This window comes from Anolis carolinensis, unplaced genomic scaffold (assembly GCF_035594765.1).
Source record: "Anolis carolinensis isolate JA03-04 unplaced genomic scaffold, rAnoCar3.1.pri scaffold_13, whole genome shotgun sequence".
Taxonomy (NCBI): Eukaryota; Metazoa; Chordata; class Lepidosauria; order Squamata; family Dactyloidae; genus Anolis; species Anolis carolinensis.
In genome coordinates, this window is record NW_026943824.1 from 16,222,910 (window position 1) to 16,250,288 (window position 27,379).

A 27,379-nucleotide genomic window follows, 5' to 3' on the forward strand; every position below is an offset into this window, starting at 1 on the left:
CAGAGGCACAATTTGTTTTATTGGCAGCACTGGGTACGTTTATTGTCGAAGGCTGGTCCTGACCTTCCGGGCCACTGCGATGGGCTCCGGGTCCAAGTGAGGGAAGGATGGGGGTCGCCAGCCCCTTCCCGCTTCCCTTTTTCCGTGCCGTTCTTTCGGAGGAGACCACCCAGGGGAGTCTTCCTTGCTCAGGTCCCGGCGCTTCCCGCGGAAGGAATAAGAAGCAGGGCGCCTCCGCGAATGCAAGCCTGGGGACGGCCGCGGTCCCGTTCCTCTCTCCTTCCTCTTCACCTGAACAGGTGTGCGTTTTCTTAGATTGAAAAATCATTTGTTTTGTTTCCCCCTTTGTTTCCGCCTCTCCGTGACCCTTCGCTAGGAGCCGTTCTCAATTTTGGCCAGGAATTGCTGCGCCCACCAGTCTTCCAAGTCTATAGGCACAAAACCTGGGAAAGAGAAAGGAAATATGAAGTCAGGAAGGCATGGAATTAAAACATGTTTGCAAAGTTGGATGTGTAAGATACAAAGCAGTATAACAAGGGTGTTGTGGATTGTAGATGATAGTCTGGCCTCTCTGAGTACAGAGCCATCTTCCTTCTAGCCAGTACTCAGTAGACTCACACATACACAGAAACCTGTTCAAACTGGTTCTCCAGCAGCAGGATAGCAACAGTTACAAAACCAATTCCCAGGTCCTTGTAAACTCAGCCAATTAGCTTCATGCACTTGATTTTTCAGTTAAGACATGTAGTATCTTTGCATACCATGACATAACCTTTATTGTGCCTTGAAATCTTATTAGTGACTCAAGGAAACCTAAACCAAAGTGGTTCTCCAGCAGCAGGATAGCAACAGTTTGAAACCAATTCCCAGGTTCTTGCAAACTCAGCCAATTAGCTTCATGCATTTGATTTTCCAGTTAACACACATGTAGTATCTTTGCATACCATGACATAACCTTTATTGTGCCTTGAAATCTTATTAGTGACTCAAGGAAACCTAAACCAAAGTGGTTCTCCAGCAGCAAGACAGCAACAGTTTGAAACCAATTCCCAGGTTCTTGCAAACTCAGCCAATTAGCTTCATGCATTTGATTTTCCAGTTAACACACATGTAGTATCTTTGCATACCATGACATAACCTTTATTATGCCTTGAAATCTTATTAGTGACTCAAGGAAACCTAAACCAAAGTGGTTCTCCAGCAGCAAGACAGCAACAGTTGCAAACCGATTCCCAGGTCCTTGCAAACTCAGCCAATTAGCTTTATGCATTTGATTTTCCAGTTAACACATATAGTATCTTTGCAACCCATGACACCCCTCCTTGGGTTGACTAGAAAATAACACATTCCCCATTTAAACAGTACATTAAGTAACTGTCTGGCTATGTTCCAGAAGCATTTTCTCCTGACGTTTCACCCACATCTATGGCAGGCATCCTCAGAGATGGTGAGGTCTGTTGGAAATTAGGCAAGTGGAGTTTATATATCCGTGGAATGATGTCCAGGGTGGGAGAAAGATCTCTTGTCTGCTGAGGCAAGTGTCAATGTTGCTATTGGCCACCTTGATTAGCACTGAATAGCCTTGCAGCTTCAAAGAATGGCTGCTTCCTGCCTGGGGGAATCTGGAATGCTGTTCCCATGCGGGGGGCTTCCTTACCTTTCAGTTCAGGGCTGGGAGCCTTTTCTGCGTATTGCACTGGGCCGGGGCTGCTGTCTCCTCGCTGGCTGCCATCCAGCTGTTGTTCTACCTGTTGCCAGGCTGGATGGAGGGGAAAAAAGGAGGGTGGATAATCGATAGAGTATTTGTGAGTGGCGCAAATATTTGCAGGCACGGGCCAACTTCGGCCCTTCCTCCAAGTCTTTTGGATGTCAACTCCCACAATTCCTAAAAATTCCTTATTATATATTACACTATTTTGTTCCTGAGTTATAAATGTCATTTCCTAATCTATATATATAAAAGGGTAATGAAATTTCGGCCTAGGACAAAACAACAAAACTAAACACCCCACAACCTCGAAAACTGACAGCACAACCCCTAATCCATGCCTCTACGTTCATACCACATAAAGAAAAGAAAAATAAAGTCCTAATTAGAGGGAGAAGAATAATAGTTTTTATCCAATTGCTGCCAGTTAGAAGGCTAAGCTCCGCCCACTTGGTCTCCTAGCAACCCACTCAGCCCAGGGGACAGGCAGAGTTAGGCCTCACTCAGGCCTCTTCCACACTGCCTATAACATACACATTATCTGATTTTAACTGGATTATATGGCAGTGTAGACTCAAGGCCCTTCCACACAGCTATATTTATAATCTTATATTATCTGCTTTGAACTGGATTATCTTGACTCCACACTGCGATATAATCCACTTCAGTGTACAGTTGGACACAACTGGACTTAATGTCAGGAAAAAACATTTACCCTTTACCTTAACTACCACCAATTCCTCAATACTTTATTTCCCATACCACCATATTTTGCCACAGCAACACGTGGCCGGGCACAGCTAGTATATATAAAAATGTAATGTGTGTTTTTTCCATGGAGTAAACAACAAAACCACTGAACCAAATCACACCAAATTTGGCCACAAAAGACATAGTCATCCAATCTATGTCTTTCAATAAAAAAACCTAGAAAAATAAAGTCCAAATAACAGAAACACCCCCCCCCCATTTCTTGCGCATGCGCAGAGGTGCCCCAGGAACTGAAACAATGACATTATCCAGAGGACCTCATAGCTGTGTGTGGAGCCTAACACCACTTTTAAAAATAATAGAACAGCCATGCAGCTTCAAAGCCAGGCTGCTTCCTAACCAGAGGGATCCTCCATTGGCCACTTGAATAGCACCGAACAGCCTTGCAGCTTCAAAGCCAGGCTGCTTCCTAACCAGGGGGATCCTCCGCTGGCCACCTTGAATAGCACTGAACAGCCTTGCAGGTTCAAAGCCAGGCTGCTTCCTAACCAGGGGGATCCTCCGCTGGCCACCTTGAATAGCACTGAACAGCCTTGCAGCTTCAAAGCCAGGCTGCTTCCTAACCAGAGGGATCCTCCATTGGCCACTTGAATAGCACCGAACAGCCTTGCAGCTTCAAAGCCAGGCTGCTTCCTAACCAGGGGGATCCTCCGCTGGCCACCTTGAATAGCACTGAACAGCCTTGCAGCTTCAAAGCCAGGCTGCTTCCTAACCAAAAGGATCCCTAACCACCAGACTATGCCACAGCAATGCGTAGCCGGGCACAGCTAGTTGGTTATATCCTAAAAACATGGAGAAAGTTTATGAAACGACCCAAACTTTGTTTTTGCAGGACATCCAGCTATAGCACATTTTACAATCATTTTTCCATCATCGAGTCTCAACCATCATATGGCATCATAATTGGTGCCACAAAAACAAAGTTTATAGAATATAACAGTGACTTTCAAAGTAAGGAGCACACAATTAAACAGGAATAACACTTTCAAGCCAGTAATACTTCCAAATTACCGTATTTACTCGAGTATAAGCCGGTTTCTCAGCCCTTCTTTAGAGCTGAAAAAGCCCCCCTCGGTTTATACTCGAGTGAGGATCCTGGTCAGCTTATATTCAGGTTGGCTTATACTCGAGTATATACGGTACATTTATTATTTATCCTATTATTGCTATTATTACATTCATTATTTTACTCTAGTATAATTATTACATGTATTATTTTACTCTATTATTACTATTACATTCATTATTTTACTCTAGTATAATTATTACATATATTATTTTACTCTATTATTAGTTACTATTACATTTATTATTTTACTCTAGTATAATTATTACACGTATTATTTTACTCTAGTATAGTTATTACATGTATTATTTTACTCTATTATTAGTTACTATTGCATTTATTATTTTATTCTAGTATAATTATTACATGTATTATTTTACTCTATTATTAGTTACTATTACATTCATTATTTTACTCTAGTATAATTATTACACGTATTATTTTACTCTAGTATAGTTATTACATGTATTATTTTACTCTATTATTAGTTACTATTACGTTTATTAATTTAAGCTAGTATAATTATTACATGTATTATTTTACTCTATTATTAGTTACTATTACATTTATTATTTTACTCTAGTATAATTATTACATTTATTATTTTACTCTATTATTAGTTACTATTACGCTTATTAATTTAAGCTAGTATAATTATTACATGTATTATTTTACTCTAGTATAATTATTACATATATTATTTTATTCTAGTATAGTTATTACATGTATTATTTTACTCTATTATTAGTTACTATTACATTTATTATTTAACTCTAGTATAGTTATTACATATATTATTTTACTCTATTATTAGTTATTATTACATTTATTATTTTACTCTAGTATAATTATTACATTTATTATTTTACTCTATTATTACTATTACATATATTATTTTACTCTTATTATATTTATTATTTTACTCAATTATAAGTTACTATTACATTTATTATTTTACTCAATTATTATTATTACATTTAATATTTAACTATTATTACTGGAAGGATAGGTAAGCACATTGACATTGAAGGCGGTTAGAATAATGATTTAATCAGAGTTGCACACTCTTATCTTACATTATAGTTTTATTCAAAAAACATTTTATCTACTGATCCCGGAATTAATGTAATTTTATTGGTATCTATTTTTATTTTGAAATTTACCAGTAGCGGCTTCATTGCCCACTCTCGGCTTATATGCAAGTTTTTGTGATAAAATTAGGTGCCTCAGCTTATATTTGGGTCGGCTTATCCTTGAGTATATACAGCAGGGGTCCCCAAACTAAGGCCCGGGGGCCGGATGCGGCCCTCCAAGGTCATTTACCTGGCCCCCGCCCTCATTTATAATAGAATATTTTTATATCAGTTTTAATAATATAATATATTGTATATACATATAATATTGATAATAATATTATGTTATACAATATAATACTAATAATAATACCATATAATAATATTAATTATATGTTATATATTACATATACAGTAGAGTCTCACTTATCCAACACTTGCTTATCCAACGTTCTGGATTATCCAACGCATTTTTGTAGTCAATGTTTTCAATATATCGTGATATTTTGGTGCTAAATTCGTAAATACAGTAATTACTACATAGCATTACTGCGTATTGAACTACTTTTTCTACCAAATTTGTTGTCTAACATGATGTTTTGGTGCTTCATTTGTAAAATCATAACCTAATTTGATGTTTAATAGGTTTTTCCTTAATGCCTCCTTATTATCCAACATATTCGTTTATCCAACATTCTGCTGGCCCGTTTATGTTGGATAAGTGAGACTCTACTGTAATATTACAGTATAGTGGTATAGTTCAATATAGTAATATATAATGCTAATATTGTGATATGCTAATAATATAATATATTGTATGTACATACAGTTGATCTGGAGTGAGAAGGTGAGAAGGGCAGGATATAAATGTAATAAATAAATGTAGTAAATGAATAAATAAATAATTTTAGACTTGGGCTCGCCCAAAGTCTGAAATGACTTGAAGGCACACAACAACAACAACAACAACAACAATCCTAATTAACTTGACTATCTCATTGGCCAGAAGCAGGCCCACATTTCCCATTGAAATCTTGATAGGTTTATGTTGTTTACTATTGTTTTCATTTTTAAATATTGTATTGTTCTTTTGTTGTTGTTGTTTTGCACTACAAATAAGACATGTACAGTGTGCATCAGAATTTGTTTGTATTTTTTTTTCAAATGATAATCCGGCCCCTCCACAGTCTGAAGGATTGTGGACCGGCCCTCGGCTTAAAAAGTTTGAGGACCTCTGATATACAGTATGTTACATGGTGCTACTTCTTATGGAGTTTGGTCAAAACCAAGCAGAGGATCCTAAATCCTCGGGGTCCTTCTTACCTTCATATACAAAGCGAACGTTTTCTTCGTGAGCCACGGTGTAGCTTTCTTCTACGTTGGACGTGGGCTGGATGGTGAGCGCAGGCTTTTTGCCATTTATTCTGCTGAACACGATCTTGGGAGCCGGGCTGCCAAGAAAGAAAGAAATAAAATTCCAAAACTATCCCGAAAGACATAATTCTGACCTCTATTTTAAGACCTCCACAAAGCCTACAACCATTGGATTGGGGATGATGGGAGCTGCAGTCTAACATTATAGGTAAATGTAAAGGTTTTCCCCTGACTTAATGTCCAGTTGCGCCCGGCCATGCGTTGCTGTGGCTTATGGGAATCCTTTGTTAGCCTGGTGGAATAGCAGTGAATAGCCTTGCAGCCGCAAAGCCTGGCCGTTCTCTTCTTATGGGAATCCTTGTTTGGTGAGTTAGAATGCAATGGAATAGGCTTGCTGCTTGGAAGCCTGGGCACTGGAATATAAATGCTGTAAAGAAATAAATAAATAAATACTTGCGTTCCAGCAAAATGGTTTTTTGGGCTGCTGGAATTGCATTGAATAGCCTCGCTGCTTCAAAGCCTGGCTGCTTGCTACCTACGGGACTCTTTAGTTGGCCAGCTTCAATAGTACAGAGTAGTATCGCTGCTTCAAAGCCTGGCCGCCTTCTACCAAGGTTAATCCTTTGTTGCTCTGGTTGAATTGCATTGAATAGCCTCGCTGCTTCAAAGCCTGGCTGCTTGCTACCTAGGGGACTCTTTAGTTGGCCAGCTTCAATAGTACAAAATAGTATCGCTGCTTCAAAGCCTGGCTGCCTTCTACCAAGGTTAATCCTTCGTTGCTCTGGTTGAATTGCATTGAATAGCCTCGCTGCTTCAAAGCCTGGCTGCTTGCTACCTAGGGGACTCTTTAGTTGGCCAGCTTCAATAGTACAGAATAGTATCGCTGCTTCAAAGCCTGGCCGCCTTCTACCAAGGTTAATCCTTCGTTGCTCTGGTTGAATTGCATTGAATAGCCTCGCTGCTTCAAAGCCTGGCTGCTTGCTACCTACGGGACTCTTTAGTTGGCCAGCTTCAATAGTACAGAGTAGTATCGCTGCTTCAAAGCCTGGCCGCCTTCTACCCAGGTTAATCCTTCGTTGCTCTGGTTGAATTGCATTGAATAGCCTCGCTGCTTCAAAGCCTGGCTGCTTGCTACCTAGGGGACTCTTTAGTTGGCCAGCTTCAATAGTACAGAATAGTATCGCTGCTTCAAAGCCTGGCTGCCTTCTACCAAGGTTAATCCTTTTTTGCTCTGGTTGGATTGCATTGAATAGCCTCGCTGCTTCAAAGCCTGGCTGCTTGCTACCTACGGGACTCTTTAGTTGGCCAGCTTCAATAGTACAGAGTAGTATCGCTGCTTCAAAGCCTGGCTGCCTTCTACCAAGGTTAATCCTTCGTTGCTCTGGTTAAATTGCATTGAATAGCCTCGCTGCTTCAAAGCCTGGCTGCTTGCTACCTAGGGGACTCTTTAGTTGGCCAGCTTCAATAGTACAGAGTAGTATCGCTGCTTCAAAGCCTGGCTGCCTTCTACCAAGGTTAATCCTTCGTTGCTCTGGTTAAATTGCATTGAATAGCCTCGCTGCTTCAAAGCCTGGCTGCTTGCTACCTAGGGGACTCTTTAGTTGGCCAGCTTCAATAGTACAGAGTAGTATCGCTGCTTCAAAGCCTGGCTGCCTTCTACCAAGGTTAATCCTTCGTTGCTCTGGTTAAATTGCATTGAATAGCCTCGCTGCTTCAAAGCCTGGCTGCTTGCTACCTAGGGGACTCTTTAGTTGGCCAGCTTCAATAGTACAGAATAGTATCGCTGCTTCAAAGCCTGGCCGCCTTCTACCAAGGTTAATCCTTCGTTGCTCTGGTTGAATTGCATTGAATAGCCTCGCTGCTTCAAAGCCTGGCTGCTTGCTACCTACGGGACTCTTTAGTTGGCCAGCTTCAATAGTACAGAGTAGTATCGCTGCTTCAAAGCCTGGCCGCCTTCTACCCAGGTTAATCCTTCGTTGCTCTGGTTGAATTGCATTGAATAGCCTCGCTGCTTCAAAGCCTGGCTGCTTGCTACCTAGGGGACTCTTTAGTTGGCCAGCTTCAATAGTACAGAATAGTATCGCTGCTTCAAAGCCTGGCTGCCTTCTACCAAGGTTAATCCTTTTTTGCTCTGGTTGGATTGCATTGAATAGCCTCGCTGCTTCAAAGCCTGGCTGCTTGCTACCTACGGGACTCTTTAGTTGGCCAGCTTCAATAGTACAGAGTAGTATCGCTGCTTCAAAGCCTGGCTGCCTTCTACCAAGGTTAATCCTTCGTTGCTCTGGTTAAATTGCATTGAATAGCCTCGCTGCTTCAAAGCCTGGCTGCTTGCTACCTAGGGGACTCTTTAGTTGGCCAGCTTCAATAGTACAGAATAGTATCGCTGCTTCAAAGCCTGGCCGCCTTCTACCAAGGTTAATCCTTCGTTGCTCTGGTTGAATTGCATTGAATAGCCTCGCTGCTTCAAAGCCTGGCTGCTTGCTACCTAGGGGACTCTTTAGTTGGCCAGCTTCAATAGTACAGAGTAGTATCGCTGCTTCAAAGCCTGGCCGCCTTCTACCAAGGTTAATCCTTCGTTGCTCTGGTTGAATTGCATTGAATAGCCTCGCTGCTTCAAAGCCTGGCTGCTTGCTACCTAGGGGACTCTTTAGTTGGCCAGCTTCAATAGTACAGAATAGTATCGCTGCTTCAAAGCCTGGCCGGCCTTCTACCAAGGTTAATCCTTTGTTGTTCTGGTTGGATTGCAATGAATAGCCTTGCAGCTTCAAAGCCTGGCTGTTTTATATCTAGGCCAATCCATTTGCGGAGGAGGAGTGAAGGACATCCCTTGGATGACTATGTCTTTTGTGGCCAAATTTGGTGTGATTTGGTTCAGTGGTTTTGTTGTTTATTCAGTCCTACAAACGTACATTGCATTTAGCTGTGCCCAGCCACGCATTGCTGTGGCTTATGGGAATCCTTTGTTGGCCAGGTGGAATAGCAGTGAATAGCCTTGCAGTCTCAAAGCCTGGCCTTTTCTTCTTATGGGAATCCTTGTTTAGTGAGCTGGAATACCCTTCCAACCAGCAGCCATAATTTGGACTTTATTTTTCTAAGTTTTTTTGTTTGAAAGACATAGATTGGATGACTATGTCTTTTGTGGCCAAGTTTGGTGTGATTTGGTTCAGTGGTTTTGTTATTTACTCAGCCCTACAAACATATATTACATTTATATATACAGTAGAGTCTCACTTATTCAACATAAACAGGCCGGCAGAATGTTGGATAAGTGAATATCTTGGATAATAAGGAGGGATTAAGGAAAAGCCTATTAAACATCAAATTAGGTTATGATTTCACAAATTAAGCACCAAAACATCATGTAAGACAACAAATTTGGCAGAAAAAGTAGTTCAATACGCAGTAATGCTATGTAGTAATTACTGTATTTATGAATTTAGCACCAAAATATCACGATGTATTGAAAACATTGACTACAAAAATGTGTTGGATAATCCAGAACGTTGGATAAGTGAGACTCTACTGTAGTTATGACATAGCATTACTGTGCATGGAACTACTTTTTCTGTCAAATTTGTTGTATAATATTATGTTTTGGTGCTTAATTTGTAAAATCATAATCTAATTTGATATTAAATCGGCTTTTCCTGAATCCCTTCTTATTATCCAACATATTCACTTCTCCTGCCGGCCTGTTTATGCTGGATAAGTGAGACTCTACTGTATATTGATAATTTTATATTATCTGCTTAGAACTGGATTATATGAGGGCCCTTCTTCACAGCTGGATAAAATGCACACTGAAGTGGATTATATGGCAGTGTGGAGTCAAGATAATCCAGTTCAAAGCAGATAATATAAGATTATAAATGGGTTATATAGCTGTGTGGAAGGGCCTTGAGTCTACACTGCCATCTAATCCAGTTAAAATCAGATAATCTGTATTTTATAGGCAGTGGGGAAGAGGCCTAAGTGAGGCCTAAGTCTGCCTGTCCCCTAACTGAACCCTGGCTGTCCCTTGGCTGAGTTGGTTGCTAGGAGACCAAGTGGGCAGAGATTAGCCCTCTAAACTGGCAGCAATTGGATAAAAACAATTATTGCTCTCCCTCTAATTAGGACTTTATTTTTCTTTTCTTTTTGTTGTATCAACCTAGAGGTGTGGATGATGGGTTGTGTTGTCAAATTTGTAGGTTGAGGGGCCTGTAGTTATGTTGTTTTGTCTGGTGCCCTGATTCCATGACATATATATATATATATATATATATATATATATATATATATAAATAAAATATTATACTAGCTGTGCCTGGCCACGCGTTACTGTGGCAAAGTGGTGGTGGTATTGGTTAAAAATTGTTGTGACATTTTTATTTGACGTTATTTGCAATTTTTAATTAATTTTATTGTAAGTTATATTTTTATTTATTATATTTTATTATTTTCTTGTATTATTTTTAGTTATTTTCTGTTATTATAGTATTTTATTGTATTAAATTTTAGTGTTTTTTATTATTTTTTATTGGGTTGCTAGGAGACCAAGTTGGAGGAGCTTAGCCTTCTAACTGGCAGCAATTGGATAAAAGCAATTATTCCTCTCTCTCTCTAATTAGGATTTTATTTTTATTTAATTTTTGTTGTATCAACCTAGAGGCGTGGATGATGGGTTGTGTTGTTTTTTATTATTTTTATTGAGTTGCTAGGAGACCAAGTTGGAGGAGCTTAGCCTTCTAACTGGCAGCAATTGGATAAAAGCAACTATTCCTCTCTCTCTCTAATTAGGATTTTATTTTTATTTTATTTTTGTTGTATCAACCTAGAGGCGTGGATGATGGGTTGTGTTGTCAAATTTCGAGGTTGGGGGGCCTGTAGTTTTGTTGTGTTGTGGGTCGCCGTGATGCCATCACTCTTTTATATATATAGATATATATATAATATTATATTATATTATATTATATTATATTATATTATATTATATTATATTATATTATATTATATTATATTATATTATAGCTCAGCGGTTTAACTCGCTGTACCACCGGGGGCTCCAACGAAGAAGACGAAGGTACTACATAATTAAACAGGAACACACACTTTTTCAAATTTCACTGCATCATGTTATGAGCCCACTTTCGGGGTGCTTCCTTTCTTTTTTGTGGCATCTGCACTGGCTCATTCGCTCCCATAGATCAGGAGCCATAGTTTCTCTGGGCCAGGAATTAATTCATGCTCTATTGCTGAGCATGTGGCTCCTGATTGACATGTCTTGGATTGTGCAACCGAGCCATGTGACGGGACAACCGGAGGGGAGAGTTACAAAACAACCAAGCAGTGCCTTCTCACTCAGTTGGCAAAATGCAGATCTGGGCTACGATGGGAAGCGGCAAATTTTCCGGCACTTTTAAGGGAAGTCAATGGCATTTGAAGGGAGTCAATGGCAAGGGAAGAAAACTGCCTCACAACCTCTGAGGATGCCTGCCATAGATGTGGGCGAAACGTCAGGAGAGAATGCTTCTGGAACATGGCCACACAGCCCGAAAGACACACAACAACCCTGTGATCCTGGCCATGAAAGCCTTCGACAACACATAAAACTGCCCATTGTCACGTCATTTTGTTTGGAATATTATTCACAGAATTCCTCTTGCGACAACTTTAAAATCAACATTTGTCTTTCAAATGCCAGCCTTGTTTGGCAAACTCTTCATTATTCCATCCCCATACAGTCTCATAACTTTTATCTCCAATCCTTTTTAGACAAGTCCTTGTTCAGCTTTATTTATTTTATTTTATTTATTTACTATATTTATACCCCGCCCTCTCTCACCCAGGAGAGGACTCAGAGCGGCTTATAAATTGTATTCACACATAATATATTATATCATTAGCATATTATTATTATTATTATTTTATGATGACACAGCAAACAAGATAGACATGCTGGATTTCGTATCACAAAATCACAAGTCAAACACTTCCCAAGTGTCTAGGACTGTGTGATGTATTATTATTATTATTATTATTATTATTATTATTATTATTATTATTATTATTATTATTATTATTATTTACATTCACACTTGCCACAAGCAGACAAGAGTTCTTTCTCCCACCCTGGAGATTATTTTACAGATATATAAACCCCACTTGTCTCGTTTCCACCAGACCTCACCACCTCTGAGGATGCCTGCCATAGATGTGGGCGAAACGTCAGGAGAGAATGCTTCTGGACGATGGCCACACTGCCCGGAATACTCACAGCAACCAAATGAGTTTTGAATTTTTAAAGTTTTGAATTTTTAAAGTTTTGAATTTTTAAAGTTTTGAATTTTTAAAGTTTTGGATTTGTGAAGTTTTGGATTTGTGAAGTTTTGAAGTTTCGAATTTGTGAAGTTTCAACTTTTTTAAGTTTTGAATTTTTAAAGTTTTGAATTTTTAAAATTTTGAATTTTCAAAGTTTTGAATTTGTGAAGTTTCGAATTTGTGAAGTTTTGACTTTTTTAAGTTTTATATTTGTGAAGTTTTGAATTTGTGAAGTTTTGAATTTGTGAAGTTTTGACTTTTTTAAGTTTTATATTTGTGAAGTTTTATATTTGTGAAGTTTTATATTTGTGAAGTTTTGAATTTTTAAAGTTATGAATTTTTAAAGTTTTGAATTTTTAAAGTTTTGAATTTTTAAAAAGTTTTGAATTTGTGAAATTTTGACTTTTTAAGTTTTGAATTTGTGAAGTTTTGAATTTGTGAAGTTTTGAATTTTTGAAGTTTTGAAGCTTTGAAGTTTTGAAGCTTTGAAGTTTTGAAGCTTTGAAGTTTTGAATTTGTGAAGTTTTGAATCTGTGAAGTTCTGAAGTTTTGAAGTTTCAAAGTTTCAAGCTTAGTTTCAAAGTTTCAAGGATAGTTTCAAAGTTAGTTTCAAAAAGCTTCAAAGTTTCAAAGTTATTGCCAAAGTACATGTCTTGTTGTTGTTGTTGTTATCAAAGTTTCAAAAAGTTTCAAAGTTTCAAAAAAGTTCCAAATTTCCTGACCCTTTAGATGTGATGTTTTTGTGTGGGACTGGGTCCCTCTTCTTATGAGCTGGTCATGGACTTTAATAAAGTGAACTTAAAAGTTGTGAACCCCAATAAATAAAATAACACATTGCAAAATAAATAAATCCCAGTTTAAAAATAGGGTTGTTGTATGTCTTTCGGGCTGTGTGGCCATGTTCCAGAAGCATTCTCTCCTGACGTTTCGCCCACATCTATGGCAGGCATCCTCAGAGGTTGTGAGGTACCTCACAATACCTCACAACCTCTGAGGATGCCTGCCATAGATGTGGGCGAAACGTCAGGAGAGAATACTTCTGGAACATGGCCATATATACCTCACAACCTCTGAGGATGCCTGCCATAGATGTGGGCGAAACGTCAGGAGAGAATACTTCTGGAACATGGCCATATATACCTCACAACCTCTGAGGATGCCTGCCATAGATGTGGGCGAAACGTCAGGAGAGAATACTTCTGGAACATGGCCATATATACCTCACAACCTCTGAGGATGCCTGCCATAGATGTGGGCGAAACGTCAGGAGAGAATACTTCTGGAACATGGCCATATATACCTCACAACCTCTGAGGATGCCTGCCATAGATGTGGGCGAAACGTCAGGAGAGAATGCTTCTGGAACATGGCCATATATACCTCACAACCTCTGAGGATGCCTGCCATAGATGTGGGCGAAACGTCAGGAGAGAATACTTCTGGAACATGGCCATATATACCTCACAACCTCTGAGGATGCCTGCCATAGATGTGGGCGAAACGTCAGGAGAGAATACTTCTGGAACATGGCCATATATACCTCACAACCTCTGAGGATGCCTGCCATAGATGTGGGCGAAACGTCAGGAGAGAATACTTCTGGAACATGGCCATATATACCTCACAACCTCTGAGGATGCCGGCCATAGATGTGGGCGAAACGTCAGGAGAGAATGCTTCTGGAACATGGCCATATATACCTCACAACCTCTGAGGATGCCTGCCATAGATGTGGGCGAAACGTCAGGAGAGAATACTTCTGGAACATGGCCATATATACCTCACAATCTCTGAGGATGCCTGCCATAGATGTGGGCGAAACGTCAGGAGAGAATGCTTCTGGAACATGGCCATATATACCTCACAACCTCTGAGGATGCCTGCCATAGATGTGGGCGAAACGTCAGGAGAGAATACTTCTGGAACATGGCCATATATACCTCACAACCTCTGAGGATGCCTGCCATAGATGTGGGCGAAACGTCAGGAGAGAATGCTTCTGGAACATGGCCACACAGCCCGAAAGACATACAACAACCCTGTGATCCTGGCCATGAAAGCCTTCGACAACACAGTTTAAAAATAGTCAATAAAACACAGCCAAGCTATTACAAGGAATCTCCCAGCCACAGCCAGATTGCAAGCAAGTGCCAGTGTCAATAGGAAGTTGTTGGGTCCTTTAAATTCTCAGCAAGGCGCTTCTTGGTGGGTTTTCTCCCCACGCCCACGCGTGTCCTGGCCACGCCCCTTCATGCTCGGCCCCGCCTTTTCTGGGACAAAATTGGCCGATAGAAAATCCCCGGGAAGGGAGACGAAAGGAGAGGAAGGGGTGCGTTTATCCGAGACACCCACTCGTGTCTGCGTGGGCCCCGCCCCCTTGCACCACGTGGGGGCCCTCCCCCTCCCCCTCCCCTTCCTCCCAGGAGGCAGCCACGCCTTCCCTGCCTGTCCTTGGAGGTCACCTTCCCACAAGGTCACGGCACTTAAACACAATCGGCGCTGACATAATAATAATAATAATAATAATAATAATAATAATAATAATAATAATAATAATAATAATAATAATAATAATTGATTTGAATAATTGATTGAAGTCAAAAATCAGAAACTCCTCAAAACACAGCAGACAAAAAACCAGTACAAGAAAACCGCACTACAAACTAGAGCTGACAGCTGGCACAACAAAACATTGCATGGAAAGTTCCTTGACAAAATTGAAGGAAAAGCTGATAAGGAGAAGACCTGGCTCTGGCTCACGAATGGGACCCTGAAGAAGGAGACAGAAGGCCTGATCCTTGCAGCCCAGGAGCAAGACATCAGGACAAAGGCAAATAATAATAATAATAATAATAATAATAATAATAATAGAAGACCTGGCTCTGGCTCACGAATGGGACCCTGAAGAAGGAGACAGAAGGCCTGATCCTTGCAGCCCAGGAGCAAGACATCAGGACAAAGGCAAATAATAATAATAATAATAATAATAATAATAGAAGACCTGGCTCTGGCTCACGAATGGGACCCTGAAGAAGGAGACAGAAGGCCTGATCCTTGCAGCCCAGGAGCAAGACATCAGGACAAAGGCCATTAATAATAATAATAATAATAATAATAATAATAATAATAATAATAATAATAGAAGACCTGGCTCTGGCTCACGAATGGGACCCTGAAGAAGGAGACAGAAGGCCTGATCCTTGCAGCCCAGGAGCAAGACATCAGGACAAAGGCCATTAATAATAATAATAATAATAATAATAATAATAATAATAATAATAATAGAAGACCTGGCTCTGGCTCACGAATGGGACCCTGAAGAAGGAGACAGAAGGCCTGATCCTTGCAGCCCAGGAGCAAGACATCAGGACAAAGGCCATTAATAATAATAATAATAATAATAATAATAATAATAATAATAATAATAGAAGACCTGGCTCTGGCTCACGAATGGGACCCTGAAGAAGGAGACACAAGGCCTGATCCTTGCAGCCCAGGAGCAAGACATCAGGACAAAGGCCATTCAGGCCAAGATCAAAAAATCAGCTGATGACCCAAAATGCAGACTGTGCAAGGAAGCTGACGAAACCATGGATCATATCCTCAGCTGCTGTAAGAAAATCGCACAGACTGACTACAAACAGAGGCACAAATGTGTGGCCCAAATGATCCATTGGAACTTATGCCTCAAGTACCACCTCCCAGCAGTAAAGAACTGGTGGGATCACAAACCTGCAAAAGTATTGGAAAATGAGCACGCAAAGATACTGTGGGACTTCCGAATCCAGACTGACAAAGTTCTGGAACACAACACACCAGACATCACAGTTGTGGAGAAGAAAAAGGTTTGGATCATTGATGTCGCCATCCCAGGTGACAGTTGCATTGACGAAAAACAACAGGAAAAACTCAGCCGCTCTCAGGACCTCAAGATTGAACTTCAAAGACTCTGGCAGAAACCAGTGCAGGTGGTCCCAGTGGTGATGGGCACACTGGGTGCCGTGCCAAAAGATCTCAGCCGGCATTTGGAAACAACAGACATTGACAAAATTACGATCTGCCAACTGCAAAAGGCCACCCTGCTGGGATCTGCACGCATCATCCGAAAATACATCACACAGTCCTAGACACTTGGGAAGTGTCCGACTTGTGATTTTGTGAAACAAAACCCAGCATATCTATCTTGTTTCCTGTGTCATACAACGTCGTTGTGTCAATAATAAAAAAGAGGGTTGGAAGAGACCCCTTGGGCCATTTAGTCAAACCCCCTTCTGCCTTTGTGCACCAAAAGCACAAGCAAAGCACCCCTGACAGATGGCCACCCAGCCTCAATGTTAATAATAATAGTAGTAGTAGTAGTAGTAGTAATGATAATAATAATACAGGGTTTTGGAACACAATACTCCTGACCTCACAATTGTGTTAAAAAACAAAGTATGGATTGTCGATGTTGCAATCCCAGGTGACAGCAGGATTGAGGAGAAACAACTGGAAAAGTTGACACGATATGAGGATTTAAAGATCGAATTACAAAGACTCTGGCACAAGCCAGGCAAGGTGGTCCCAGTGGTGATCGGCACACTGGGTGCAGTGCCTAAAGACCTTGGCCTGCACTTAAACACAATCGGCGCTGACAAAATTACCATCTGCCAGCTGCAGAAGGCCACCTTACTTGGACCTGCGCACATTATTCGCCGATGCATAACACAGTCCTAGACACTTGGGAAGTGTTCGACGTGTGATCCAATACAACAGCCAGCAGAGTGTCTGCTGCGGATTCATCTTGTGTTTCAAATAATAATAATAATAATAATAATAATAATAATAATAATAATAATGATGTGTCCGACGTGTGATCCAATTCAACAGCCAGCAGAGTATCTGCTGTGTACTCATCTTGTTGTGTTTATAATAATAATAATAATAATAATAATAATAATAATAATAATAATAATAATAATTTATGCCTCAAGTACCACCTCCCAGCAGCAAAGAACTGGTGGGATCACAAACCTGCAAAAGTATTGGAAAATGAACATGCAAAGATACTGTGGGACTTCCGAATCCAGACTGACAAAGTTCTGGAACACAACACACCAGACATCACAGTTGTTGAAAAGAAAAAGGTTTGGATCATGGATGTCGCCATCCCAGGTGACAGTCGCATTGACGAAAAACAACAGGAAAAACTCAGCCGCTATCAGGACCTCAAGACTGAACTTCAAAGACTCTGGCAGAAACCAGTGCAGGTGGTCCCGGTGGTGATGGGCACACTGGGTGCTGTGCCAAAAGATCTCAGCCGGCATTTGGAAACAATAGACATTGACAAAATTACGATCTGCCAACTGCAAAAGGCCACCCGACTGGGATCTGCGTGCATCATCCAAAAATACATCACACAGTCCTCGACACTTGGGAAGTGTTTGACTTGTGATTTTGTGATATGAAATCCAGCATATCTGTCTTGTTTGCTGTGTCATAATAATAATAATAATAATAATAATAATAATAATAATAATAATAATAATAATAATGGTTGTAAGAGAAGAAGAGACCTCTTGGGTCATTTAGCCCAACCCCCTTCTGCCCTTGTGCCGTGGGGGCCGGATAAATGGCTTCGATGGGCCGCATCTGGCCCCCGGGCCTTAGTTTGGGGACCCCTGGTCTAAGCCCACCCACTCACCCACGCAAGAAAGTGTCCCCACTTTAAGGAAAAGGGACTCACCTTTCGTGCGGCTTCTCCTCCTGCTGCCGCTGGGCCCGGCGGCGGCATTTCAGCTCCGAGGCTTTGTTCTCCACTTGCTGCGTGGGTCCTGCGTGGGAAAGCCTTTCGTTAGCTACACTGCGTCTACACTGCAGAATAAACGCGGTTTGGTTCCACTTAGAGTGTCCTATGGGGTCCTAGGACTTGTAGTATGGTAGAGCATATAAATGAAGGCTCCAGGCCTTGCCAAACGGCCAGTAATAATAATAGAATAATAATAATAATAATAATAATAATAATAATAAGATGATGATGATGATGATATGAAATAATAATAATAATAATAATAATAATAATAATAATAATAATATAGTAAAGTAAAGTAATGCAGGCATGGGCAAACTTCAGCCCTCCTGGTGTTTTGGAATTCATCTCTCACATTTCCTAGCAACCAGTAATAATAGTATAATAATAATAATAATAATAATAATAATAATAATAATAAGATGATGATGATGATGATGATGATACGAAATAATAATAATAATAATAATAATAATAATAATAATAATAATAATAATAATAATATAGTAAAGTAATGCAGGCATGGGCAAACTTCATCCCTCCTGGTGTTTTGGAATTCATCTCTCACATTTCCTAGCAACCAGTAATAATAATATAATAATAATAATAATAATAATAATAATAATAATAATAATAATAATAATAATAATATGATGATGATGATGATGATGATGATGATATGAAATAATAATAATAATAATAATAATAATAATATAGTAAAGTAATGCAGGCATGGGCAAACTTCAGCCCTCCTGGTGTTTTGGAATTCATCTCTCACATTTCCTAGCAACCAGTAATAATAGAATAATAATAATAATAATAATAATAATAATAATAATAATAATAATAATAATATGATGATGATGATGATGATGATGATATGAAATAATAATAATAATAATAATAATAATAATAATAATAATAATAATAATATAGTAAAGTAATGCAGGCATGGGCAAACATCAGCCCTCCTGGTGTTTTGGAATTCATCTCTCACATTTCCTAGCAACCAGTAATAATAGTATTATAATAATAATAATAATAATAATAATAATATGATGATGATGATGATGATATGAAATAATAATAATAATAATAATAATAATAATAATAATAATAATAATAATATAGTAAAGTAAAGTAATGCAGGCATGGGCAAACTTCAGCCCTCCTGGTGTTTTGGAATTCATCTCTCACATTTCCTAGCAACCAGTAATAATAGTATAATAATAATAATAATAATAATAATAATAATAATAATAAGATGATGATGATGATGATGATGATACGAAATAATAATAATAATAATAATAATAATAATAATAATAATAATAATAATAATATAGTAAAGTAATGCAGGCATGGGCAAACTTCATCCCTCCTGGTGTTTTGGAATTCATCTCTCACATTTCCTAGCAACCAGTAATAATAGTATAATAATAATAATAATAATAATAATAATAATAATAATAATAATAATAATAATAATATGATGATGATGATGATGATGATGATGATATGAAATAATAATAATAATAATAATAATAATATAGTAAAGTAATGCAGGCATGGGCAAACTTCAGCCCTCCTGGTGTTTTGGAATTCATCTCTCACATTTCCTAGCAACCAGTAATAATAGTATAATAATAATAATAATAATAATAATAATAATAATAATAATAATAATAATATGATGATGATGATGATGATGATGATATGAAATAATAATAATAATAATAATAATAATAATAATAATAATAATAATAATAATAATAATATAGTAAAGTAATGCAGGCATGGGCAAACTTCAGCCCTCTTGGTGTTTTGGAATTCATCTCTCACATTTCTTAGCAACCAGTAATAATAGTATAATAATAATAATAATAATAATAATAATAATATGATGATGATGATGATGATGATGATGATATGAAATAATAATAATAATAATAATAATAATAATAATAATAATAATAATATAGTAAAGTAATGCAGGCATGGGCAAACATCAGCCCTCCTGGTGTTTTGGAATTCATCTCTCACATTTCCTAGCAACCAGTAATAATAGTATTATAATAATAATAATAATAATAATAATAATAATAATAATAATAATAATATGATGATGATGATGATGATATGAAATAATAATAATAATAATAATAATAATAATAATATAGTAAAGTAAAGTAATGCAGGCATGGGCAAACTTCAGCCCTCCTGGTGTTTTGGAATTCATCTCTCACATTTCCTAGCAACCAGTAATAATAGTATAATAATAATAATAATAATAATAATAATAATAATAATAATAAGATGATGATGATGATGATGATGATACGAAATAATAATAATAATAATAATAATAATAATAATAATAATAATAATATAGTAAAGTAATGCAGGCATGGGCAAACTTCATCCCTCCTGGTGTTTTGGAATTCATCTCTCACATTTCCTAGCAACCAGTAATAATAGTATAATAATAATAATAATAATAATAATAATAATAATAATAATAATAATAATATGATGATGATGATGATGATGATATGAAATAATAATAATAATAATAATAATAATATAGTAAAGTAATGCAGGCATGGGCAAACTTCAGCCCTCCTGGTGTTTTGGAATTCATCTCTCACATTTCCTAGCAACCAGTAATAATAGAATAATAATAATAATAATAATAATAATAATAATAATAATAATAATAATAATAATAATAATAATATGATGATGATGATGATGATGATGATATGAAATAATAATAATAATAATAATAATAATAATAATAATAATAATAATAATATAGTAAAGTAATGCAGGCATGGGCAAACTTCAGCCCTCCTGGTGTTTTGGAATTCACCTCTCACATTTCCTAGCAACCAGTAATAATAGTACAATAGAGTCTCACTTATCCAACATAAAAGGGGCCGGCAGAATGTTGGATAAGCGAATATCTTGGATAATAAGGAGGGATTAAGGAAAAGCCTATTAAACATCAAATTAGGTTATGATTTCACAAATTAAACACCAAAACATCATGTATTACAACAAATTTGACAGAAAAAGTAATTCAATACGCAGTAATGATATGTAGTAATTACTGTAGTTACGAATTTAGCACCAAAATATCACGATATATTGAAAACACTGACTACAAAAATGGCTTGGATAAGCGAGGCTTGGATTAGTGAGACTCTACTGTAATAAAATAATATAATATAATAATAATGATATGAAATAATAATAATGATAATAATAATAATATAGTAAAGTAATGCAGGCATGGGCAAACTTCAGCCCTCCTGGTGTTTTGGAATTCACCTATCACATTTCCTAGCAGCCGGTAATAATAGTATTATTATTATTATTATTATTATTATTATTATTATTATTATTATTATTATTTGCCAACTGCAAAAGGCCACCCTACTGGGATCTGTGCGCATCATCCGAAAATACATCACACAGTCCTAAACGCTTGGGAAGTCCTCGACTTGTGATTTTGTGATACGAAATCCAGCATATCTATCTTGTTTGCTATGTCATAAAATAATAATAATAATAATAATAATAATATGATAATATTAATATTAATATTAATAATAATAATAATAATAATAATAATAATAATAATATAGTAATGTAATGCAGGCATAAACTTCAACCCTCCCGGTGTTTTGGACTTCAGCTCCCACCATTCCTAACAGCCAGGAATAACTGTATAATATAATCGTAATAATATAATTATTGTAAAATAATAATAATAATAATATAGTAATGTAATGCAGGCATAAACTTCAACCCTCCATGTGTTTTGGACTTCAATTCCTAACAGCTGGTAATAATAGTATAATATAACAGTATAATAATGATAATACATTATATTTATATTGCAAATATAATATATAATGATGATGATGATGATGATGATATAGAAATGTAATGCAGGTATAAACTTCAACCATCCAGGTGTTTTGGACTTCAATTCCTAACAGCTAGCAATAATAGTATAATATATTAATAACATAATAATAATACATCATATTTATATTGCAAATATAATATAATAATAATAATATAGTAATGTAATGCAGGCATTGGCAAACTTCAACCCTCCAGGTCTTTTGGACTTCAACTCCCACCATTCCTAACAGCTGGTAATAATAGTATATAATAATAATAGTAATAATAATAATAGTAATAATAATAATAATAATAATAATGTAAAGCAGGCATGGACAAACTTCAACCGTCCAGGTGTTTTGGACTTCAATTCTTAACAGCTGGTAATAATAGTATAGTATAACTATAATAATACGTTATATTTATATTGCAAATATAATATAATAATAATAATATAGTAATATGCAGGCATGGGAAAACTTCAACCATTCAGGTGTTTTGGAATTATACTCCCACCATTCCTAACAGCTGGTAAAAATAGTATAATATAAAAAATTATTATTATTATTATTATTCTATAATTATTATATAGTAAGTCCAAAACACCTGGAGGCCTGAAGTTTGCCCATGTTTGTGATATATATATATATATATATATATATATATATATATATATATATATGCATAATATTTATACTATAATTAAATCTTATGGACACATTATATTTGTAATATAAATAACTACAGCTCACATACACACACACATAATATTCTAAAATAATACATACATATACATATATCTGAAATTGATAATGTAATTAAATATCTATATCCCATAGTTATAATATAAATGTAATATAGCTGTATACATATATTTATACTATAATTATATCTAATGTACATATATTTATAATCTAAATACATTATAGCTACAGTAGAGTCTCACTTATCCAACATTCTGGATTATAATATATAATATTGATAATGTAATTATATTTATACAGCATATTTATAATATAGATATAAGTGACACTGATGACGTGTTTTAACATTTAAATGTGTTAAAATGCTATTTTGTATGCACTTTCAGTATGCAAGTTCAGCAGCTCATTATTATATATTATTATTAGGAGTGTTATATTGGATTACATTATGACATTATTATCAATATTATATGTATATACAATACATTATATTATTATACATTATTAGATGTAGTATATTGTATTGCATTATAACATTATTATCAATATTATATGTATACATAATACATTATATTATATATTATTAGGAGTAGTAGTATTATATTGGATTGTATTATAACATTATTATCAATAGTATATGTATATACAATATATAATATTATATATTATTAGTAGTAGCAGTATTATATTGAATTGTATTATAACATATATATATATATATATATATATATATATATATACACACACACACACACACACACACAATACATTATATTATTATATATTATTAGTAGTAGTAGTATTATATTATATTCCATTATAACATTATTATCAATATTATATGTACGGCATACACAATACATTATATTTTTATATATTATTATTGTTAGTAGTATTATATTGTATTGCATAATAGCATTATTACCAATATTATATGTATACATAATACATTATATTATTCCATTATAACATTATTATCAATATTATATGTACGGTATACACAATACATTATATTATTATACATTATTAGTAGTAGTATATTGTATTGCATTATAACATTATTATCAATATTATATGTATACATAATACATTATTTTATATATTATTAGGAGTAGTAGTATTATATTGGATTGTATTATAACATTATTATCAATATTATACGTATATACAATACATTATATTATTATACATTATTAGGAGTAGTATATGGTATTGCATTATAACATTATTATCAATATTATATGTATACATAATACATTATATTATATATTATTAGGAGGAGGAGTATTATATTGTATTGCATTATAACATTATTATCAATATTATACGTATATACAATACATTATATTATTATGTATTATATTAGTATTATATTGTATTGCAGTATAACATTATCAATATTTTATATATACACAATACATTATATTATATTATTATTACATTATTATTACATCATATTATATTATTAGTAGTAGTGGTAGTAGTAGTAGTAGTATATTATTATCAATATTATATGTATATACAATATATTATATCATTATATATTATTGTATATTATATAACATATTATATATTATATATATAACATGCCATATAAATATATATATATATATATAACATATTATATTGTGTATTATATATATTGTATATTATATAACATATTATATATTATATATATAACATGCCATATAAATATATATATATATATATATATAACATATTATATTGTGTCTTATATATATTGTATATTATATAACATATTATATATATTATATATAACATGCCATATATATATATATATATATATATATATATATATATATATATACACACATACATACACACACACACATACACACACACACACACACACTAGCTGTGCCCGGCCATGCATTGCTGTGGCAAAGTAGTGGTGGTATTGGTTAAAAATTGTTGTGGAATTTTTATTAGACGTTATTTGTATTTTTAATTAATTTTATTGTAAGTTATCTTTTTATTTATTATATTTTATTATTTTCTTGTATTATTTTTAGTTATTTTCTGTTATTATAGTATTTTATTGTATTAATTTTTTAGTGTTTTTAATTATTTTTTAGTGTTTATTATTATTTCTTATTGGGTTGCTAGGAGACCAAGTTGGAGGAGCTTAGCCTTCTAACTGGCAGCAACTGGATAAAAACAATTATTCCTCTCCCTCTAATTAGGACTTTATTTTTCTTTTCTTTTTGTTGTATCAACCTAGAGGCATGGATGAGGGGTTGTGATGTCAATTTTCGAGGTTGTGGGGTGTTTACTTTTGTGCCGTGATGCCATTACTCTTTTATATATATAGATATATTATTAGGAGTAGTATTATATTGTATTGCATTATAACATTATCTATTACACACACACACACACACATATATATATACAATATATTATATTATTATATATTATTATTAGCAGTGTTATATTATAATACATTATAACATTATTATATATATTATATATACAGTAGAGTCTCACTAATCCAAGCTAAACGGGCCGGCAGAAGCTTGGATAAGCGAATATCTTGGATTATAAGGACTGATCAAGGAAAAGCCTATTAAACATCAAATTAGGTTATGATTTTACAAATTAAGCACCAAAACTTCATGTTATACAACAAATTTGACAGAAAAAGTAGTTCAATAGGCAGTAATGCTATGTAGTAATTACTGTATTTACGAATTTAGCACCAAAATATCACGATATATTGGAAACATTGACTACAAAAATGGCTTGGATTATCCACAGGCTTGGATAAGCGAGGCTTGGATTAGTGAGACTCTACTGTATTGAAAACATTGACTACAAAAATGTGTTGGATAATCCAGAACGTTGGATAAGTGAGGCTTGGATAAGTGAGACTCTACTGTATATATATAACATGCCATATAAATATATATATATAACATATTATATTGTGTATTATATATATTGTATATTATATAACATATTATATATTATATATATAACATGCCATATATATATATATATATATATATATATATATATATATATATGTATAAATAACATATTATATTATATATTATATATATATAAAAGTGATGGCATCAGGGCAGCGGACAAAACAACAAAACTACAGGCCCCCCAACCTCGAAATTTGACAACACAACCCATCATCCACGGCTCTAGGTTGATACAACAAAAAGAAAACAAAAAGAAAGTCCTACTTAGAGGGAGAGCAATAATTGTTTTTATCCAATTGCTGCCAGTTTAGAAGGCTAAGCTCCGCCCACTTGGTCTCCTAGCAACCCACTCAGCCCAGTGTTAATAAAAGAATAAAAAATAAAATAAATACAAATAATACAATAAAAATAATAAAAACACTAAAATAATTAAAAACACTAAAAAATTAATACAATAAAATACTATAACAAAATAACTAAAAATAATACAACAAAATAATAAAATATAATAAATAAAAAAGATAAGTTACAATAAAATTAATTTAAAAAATACAAATAATGTCAAATAAAAATTCCACAACAACTTTTAACCAATACCACCACCACTTTGCCACAGCAACGCGTGGCCGGGCACAGCTAGTACAGTAGAGTCTCACTTATCCAACTTTCGCTTATCCAACCTTCTGGATTATCCAACGCATTTTTGTAGTCAATGTTTTCAATATATCATGATATTTTGGTACGAAATTCGTAAATACAGTAATTACTACGTAGCATTACTGCATATTGAACTACTTTTTCTGCCAAATTTGTTGTATAACATGATGTTTTGGTGCTTAATTTGTAAAATCATAACCTAATTTGATGTTTAATAGGCTTTTCCTTAATCCGTCCTTATTATCCAACATATTCGCTTATCCAACGTTATGCCGGCCCGTTTACGTTGGATAAGTGAGACTCTACTGTAATGATAATTAATAATAATAATAATAATAATAATGGGTTGTTGTATGTCTTTCGGGCTGTGTGGCCATGTTCCAGAAGCATTCTCTCCTGACGTTTCGCCCACATCTATGGCAGGCATCCTCAGAGGTTGTGAGGTATACCTCACAGCCTCTGAGGATGCCTGCCATAGATGTGGGCGAAACGTCAGGAGAGAATGCTTCTGGAACATGGCCACACAGCCCGAAAGACATACAACAACCCTGTGATCCCGGCCATGAAAGCCTTCGACAACACAATAATAATAATAATAAATTTAATATTATTATTAATAATATTGAGAATATTCGTTTTGGGGCAGTTTTCTTTTTTTTGGAGAGGTGTGTGTGTTTATATTGGGGATCAAGAAGGGATGAAAAAGGAAACCAGGGAGAAGCCCCACGCGTGGAAGTGTCACGCGTGGAAGTGTCACGTGTGGAATCGCCACGCCCCCTCCCACGACCTTGACCCCCTTGCCCTGACCCTTACCTGTCCTCCTCTGGGTGACCAGCTTGCTCGGCCCCCTCGTGATCGTGTACATCGTGGGTCAAAGAGACAGACAGAGAGAGGGATCAAGGCGAGGGAGAAGGCTGAAGCTGCATCACCAGGCTCCTTTTCCCCCCAAAGGTTCTGCAGTTCGATCGCAGTCCCACGCAGCGCCACGCGTGTCCCGCAAACACGCGAGGACTTCCCACGTCCTGCGCCTCCGCTGCCTTGCCCGTTCTGCCAGAGCCAGACGCGCTGC

The 27,379-nt window shown here is 35.7% G+C and overlaps 1 protein-coding gene across 1 annotated transcript; it reads right to left on the bottom strand.

Annotated features, from left to right (window-relative positions):
• Positions 1-27,379, bottom strand: mcrip2 (MAPK regulated corepressor interacting protein 2). Its single transcript, XM_062964713.1, has 5 exons — positions 27,124-27,379; positions 18,018-18,105; positions 5,942-6,069; positions 1,658-1,759; positions 1-443 (listed from the first exon to the last, which is right to left on the bottom strand). Exons 1-5 carry the CDS (start codon positions 27,173-27,175, stop codon positions 373-375), a joined length of 441 nt encoding a protein of 146 aa, XP_062820783.1. The 5' UTR covers positions 27,176-27,379; the 3' UTR covers positions 1-372.